The sequence below is a fragment of the Lepidochelys olivacea genome (assembly GCF_965140295.1).
Source record: "Lepidochelys olivacea isolate rLepOli2 genome assembly, chromosome: 14".
NCBI classification, from domain to species: Eukaryota; Metazoa; Chordata; order Testudines; family Cheloniidae; genus Lepidochelys; species Lepidochelys olivacea.
In genome coordinates this window covers 36661427-36667426 of record NC_140424.1, presented here as the reverse complement: position 1 = coordinate 36667426, position 6000 = coordinate 36661427, and the positions used below count along the sequence as shown (strand labels likewise).

The 6000-nt window shown below is 45.2% G+C and overlaps 1 protein-coding gene across 1 annotated transcript; it reads right to left on the bottom strand.

The window, feature by feature from the left end:
- Nucleotides 1-450: 450 nt before the first annotated feature.
- Nucleotides 451-1401, bottom strand: LOC311530645 (olfactory receptor 11A1-like; the record flags this gene model as incomplete). Its single annotated transcript, XM_084647469.1, has 1 exon — nt 451-1401. The coding sequence occupies exon 1, from the start codon at nt 1396-1398 to the stop codon at nt 451-453; it is 948 nt and encodes a 315-aa protein (XP_084503595.1). The 5' UTR covers nt 1399-1401.
- Nucleotides 1402-6000: the final 4599 nt, after the last annotated feature.

Here is a 6000-nt window from a genome sequence, read left to right as displayed (position 1 = left end):
TTTTCTGTCCTTTGGATGAAATACACCCAGACATCAACACCTGCATTACAAAAATATTAGATTGCAATGTCAAAATAGAACTCCAATGGCAGAAATTGTGTAATTAACTCTTTAGTTTATCTCACCCTACAAGGGATGGATGCTCAGCATTCCATTTGCATCCATTTAGCCTGCACCCTCCCGCTGAGCCCAATCTCCATTTGTTCTCTTTATTTCAAGTAGCCACCAGTTCAAGTCTCCCACCAGCTGAGCTGTACCTCACCTGTGGTATCTAATATTGGTCCTAAAAATAACAGGTTTTTAAAAGGTCTATGCACCTCCATTTCTCCTAGGAGCATGACATGAACCCCATTGAAGAGAATGGAAATGTGACCTTTTAACTTTAGTGGTCTGATTTTAGGGGCAGAATCAAACTTATCTATTTCATTTTAACATAAGGAAACCGATCAGCTAGCATTGTCCAACCCTGCATTTCCTGAGAGCTTTCCTCAGGGCCTCCTTGACCTCTTTGTTTCTCAGGCTGTAGATCAGTGGATTGACCAGGGGAGTCAGGACAGTGTAGATGACAGAGAGAACTTTCTTGAAGTCTCTCAGGGTGTTGGTTGCTGGGAACATATAGGCAATCAGTAGAGTTCCATAATAAATGGTCACCACAATGAGGTGGGAGGAGCAGGTGGAAAAGGCCCTTTGCCTCCCGGTGGTGGAAGGGATTCTCAGGATGGTCACAATGATGCAGATGTAGGACATCAAGGTAAGTAGGAATGGGACCAGTGTGAAAATCAAGCAGAGTGTGAAAGCCAACATTTCCATCACCTGAGGGTCATTGCAGGAGAGTTTTACAAGGGGGATAAGATCACAAAAGAAATGGTCAATACCATTGGGGCCACAGAAAGTTAACTGTGACATTGACAATGTTGTTATACTATTAGCTAGGAAGCCACCTATCCAAGTGCCACCTGCAAGCTGGAGGCAAGACCTGCCTCTCATACAGGCTGCGTAGTGAAGTGGTTTGTGGATGGCTAAATACCGATCATAAGACATCACCGCTAAGAGAAGGCATTCTGTGGCAGCCATAGAACCAAAGAAATAATACTGTGAGAGACACCCACTAAATGAAATAGTCCTGTCCTCAGTCAGGAGACCGACCAGCATCCTCGGCAGGAGGGTGGAGGTGTAGCAGGTCTCCAAGCAGGACAAGTTCCCCAAGAAGAAGTACATGGGGGTGTGAAGGCTCTGATCAGCCACAACTAGCGCCACGATGAGGAGGTTAATGGCCATGGTTGCAATGTAGATCATGAGAAACACCAGGAAAAGGATCCGAAGTTCAGGGAGAGTGCTGAATCCTAGGAGGATGAATTCTGTGATGGACGTTTGATTTCCCTGTTCTGGATTCGCCATGGCACGTGTCTACGGGAAAGAAAATAACTCAGCGACATAAATGGACAACATTCACTTAATAAAATGTTAGCATTGTTTTCATTGTCTTCCTCTGCTGGCTACTGGAACAATAACAGAGTGGAGAATGAAGTCCAGGGGAGGGGAAATGCCATCTCTCTTGATCCCTGGGATAGATTTCATATCTGAGCAGACTGCAGGTTAAACAAAATGTGAATCTCTCTGAAAATCTGTGCAGTACCTTGACAGACGGCACCAAGCACTCAAATACTATTGTGATGGGGCTCAGATACAACAGTACAGACACACACAGAGGAGACAGATTAGAAAGATATTGGTTCAAATAGTCATACACACCACTTCCTGGTGTCTAAAAGCAGAACAAAATAGGCTGGAGTTCCACTGCTGAAATCGGTCAGGATTTTATGGGAAGTCACAAAAAAGAAACCAACCAAGCAAATAGGGCTGGGAATTGCAATGGGTGGGCAGCCAACTGCAAGTGAATTGTAAGGGAAATGGGTAGCCTAATTTTATTAGCGCCTTTTGAAAAATTTATCCTAAACAAACAGGACTACCTGTCCACCCCTATGATAACATTTCATAGTTCTGCAGTAGGATACTCTGCATCCAAAGACCCAGCCAGGTGACCATCTTATGCAGAAAGGAAAATCTGAAATCTCTGCAGTTAGCCCCTAGTGGTGGAAATGTTACTACTAACCACACACAGTTACCCAAACTTTATTTAAAAACAAAACAAAACAAACACAAAACAGCTAGAAACCACCAATTTAGCTAAAGATTTACACTATTTTGCATGAATGATTTCTGTTGGAAATTTAGGTTCTCCATTTCTCTAATAACATGAAAATGTTTCTTACAAATTTCAATTTCATGGGCAATTCCATGATTTCAAATGTTGGTTTTCATTCTAATTGACTTTAAAATATATATCTAGAAATAAAATACATTTTTAGATTACTTGTTTTTTATATTTGTATTGTATTTTATTTGTATATTTTAAAGTAAAATTTATTTTTTTAAAATTTTATTTCATTTTATAAAACATACAATAACTTTCTTTAGGAAACAAAGTTTCCTAGAAATAAAATATGGTCCCATGGGACCATTTCCATCTTGAGGAGTTGATATTTTTCCTGATAGAAAACTATTTCATCAGATTTTTTTTTATCAGCATTACCTTTTATTCTTTTTTTTCCCCTTTATATTTGGTTAAAAAGATATGAATTCTCCCTTTGTTTGTGGCTGTTGTATCTGCCATCACTGCCTCGTGCCATTACTAATTCAAAGAGACATGTGGATGAGGTAATATATCTTTTATTGGACCAATTTACTAATCCTTATTAACTGCTAAGTAAGGACCTGATTCTGCACAGTTATTTTTACAAACCGGGAATAATTCTGTCCAGTCTGAGCCTTCTCTTGTGGATGTCAAAGATAAAATTTCCCACTGACTTCAAGGATGGGACCCATTGATTTCAAAGGGATTTGGACAGCTAATGCCTTTAGCCTTCTTTGACACTCATAGTTTGGCTCGGCAGGATTTGATTTCCATTGACAGACGTTGGTAAACGTTGATATCAGCTGACACAGCAAAACCAAATAAAAAAATATCGGTAACAGGCATCATTAGTGCAGCCTCCCCTCTGCATCGCACCGGCAGGGATGGGAGTCACTGGCCCTGTGGCTGGGCAGGGACCCTCTGCCCCCAGCTCTCACTGCGGTGAGCGAGTGGGGCAGTGACAGCAGAGGTGCACAGAGCTCCCTGTATGGCTGCAGGGCTGGTGACACCCATCCCTGAAGGCACAAGGTGCAGGGCAGGCTGCGGTCTTGGCGAGCCAGAGTTGAGACCCTGAGCCTGGGCTGTGAGATGGAGGAGTTGTCCCTGGCTATGAGGGAGGCCACCCTGCTGCTGGATGGCTTCTGCCCATGGATGGAGCCATTCAACAGGGTGGCCTCTGCCACTGCCCGGGGCTCATCGTTCTCCCCCTCCTCACAGCCCTGGCCAAGGATCTCTGCTCCACTGGGCCAGAGCAGCCGCCTTCCCTCCCCTTTCACCTTGGTGTCTTGGACCCCTCGGCGGTGCATGAGCCACCAGCATCTCCGCTGTCACTGCTGGGAGTCCCCTGCAGCCCTGCCCTAACCGTGATCCCAACCCTGCCCCCCACTGTATTTCCTGCAACTGTAAAAAATTAATACTTAAAAGTTAGAAAAATCTTTTAAAAAATCCCAATATTAACCGTCTAAAGGGCACAAAAGGAATAAAAAGTCAAATTCTGCCCAGTCTTCTTATAGCCAATGTCGGCACCCTGAGCACTGAGCACAGCAGCAAACATCAGCTCTGCTTTACCCATCATCTCACTAATGCTCTCAATGCTGCAGGGAGGTGGGAGCTGTCATGAAGGGCACAATCCTGTATTTAGTAGGGAGGACAGTTTAAAGTGGAGTGAAGGACGCTCCAGTGTTTGAAGATCTCACTTTGGACTTGGCAGATGTTGGTTCAATTCCCTCCTTTGTCACAAACTCCTTTGGAGGATTTCCAAAGGCCGGTAGGTTCCTAAAAATGCACATTGGTGCTCGAGTAGGTGCGGTACCAAACTCCCATCGATTACAAATCCCACTAGGGGTGTCTGCTGTCTTTAGGTGCTGAAATACCTCTATAAATCTGTCCCTCTGGGCGTCCGGTCCCCATCTGTGAAGCAGGGACAATAGCACCTCACAGGGAGGTGGGAAATTAGCTACATTCAGTTCCATGAGGTGCCCAGATACCCTGGTGATGGGGGCCATACAAAGAGCTAAGACAGTAGTGACCTGAGAGGTCTTTCCTTCTTCCAAATTCTGTTGGGTTGGGAGTTTAAGAAAGATCATTGCCAAATTCCCCTTAGGTTCCAATGGAATTAGTTACCTAGCAAACTTACATGGCTTCAAGAAGCAGGGAGGAAAAGGTTGATTTACCTCCATCAGCAGCTGGAGTCTGTCACCTCCTCACTCAGAAGTTCAGACACTGTGATCCAGGTTATTCAGTCCCTCTTCTCTCCCCACTGCATTCATGTACTTCCATGTTCCCAGCCTAGATGGGCTACCATGGCTCTGTTATATCTGATAATGTGCCATGTGTTTCATACCCTCCACCAAATGGGGAGGATCTTTTCTGATTCACTAAATATCCTTCTGTGGGAAGGTGCAGTCTCTTGACGCACATCTGCTGTGGGGAACGTAACAGGCAAGGGAAAGTTAGTATTCGGACATTGTCTACAACTAAACCTTAGAGTCAAATTTCTAATCTCAAAGGGAAAGTTCTGGAGAGGGAAGAAACGTCTAATCCTAAAATCACTCTTTTTAGTGGGGGAATGTTATGTTGACAGTCAAGAAATAACATTAATTCTAGAAATAAGGTTTACAGCTGAGATTTTCAGAGCTGCCTAAGCCCTGGTCTACACTAGGACTTTAGGTCGAATTTAGCTGCATTAAATCGATGTAAACCTGCACCCGTCCACACAATGAAGCCCTTTATTTCGACTTAAAGGGCTCTTAAAATTGATTTCCGTACTCCACCCCTGACAAGTGGATTAGCGCTTAAATCGGCCTTGCCGGGTCGAATTTGGGGTACTGTGGTCACAATTTGATGGTATTGGCCTCTGGGAGCTATCCCAGAGTGCTCCATTGTGACTGCTCTGGACAGCACTCTCAACTCAGATGCACTGGCCAGGTAGACAGGAAAAGAATCACGAACTTCTGAATCTCATTTCCTGTTTGGCCAACGTGGCAAGCTGCAGGTGACCATGCAGAGCTCATCAGCAGAGGTGACCATGATGGAGTCCCAGACTCGCAAAAGAGCTCCAGCATGGACTGAATGGGAAGTCCGGGATCTGATCGCTGTATGGGGAGAGGAATCCGTGCTGTCAGAACTCCGTTCCAGTTTTTGAAATGCCAAAACCTTTGTCAAAATCTCCCAGGGCATGAAGGACAGAGGCCATAACAGGGACCCGAAGCAGTGCCGCGTGAAACTTAAGGAAACTTAAGGAGCTGAGGCAAGCCTACCAGAAAACCAGAGAGGCAAACGGCCGCTCCGGGTCAGAGCCCCAAACATGCCGCTTCTATGATGAGCTGCATGTCATTTTAGGGGGTTCAGCCACCACTACCCCAGCCGTGTTGTTTGACTCCTTCAATGGAGATGGAGGCAACATGGAAGCAGGTTTTGGGGATGAGGAAGATGATGATGATGGGGTTGTAGATAGCTCACAGCAAGCAAGCAGAGAAACCGGTTTTCCCGACAGCCAGGAACTGTTTCTCACCCTGGACCTGGCTGTCACCCCGAATCCATCCAAGGCTGCCTCCTGGACCCGGCAGGCAGAGAAGAGACCTCCAGTGAGTGTACCTTTTAAAATACTATACATGGTTTAAAAGCAAGCATGTGAAAGGATTAATTTGCCCTGGCATTCGCGGCTCTCCTGGATGTACTCCCAAAGCCTTTGCAAAAGGTTTCTGGGGAGGGCAGCCTTATTGCGTCCTCCATGGTATGACACTTTACCACTCCAGGCCAGTAACATGTACTCAGGAATCATTGTACAACAAAGCATTGCAGTG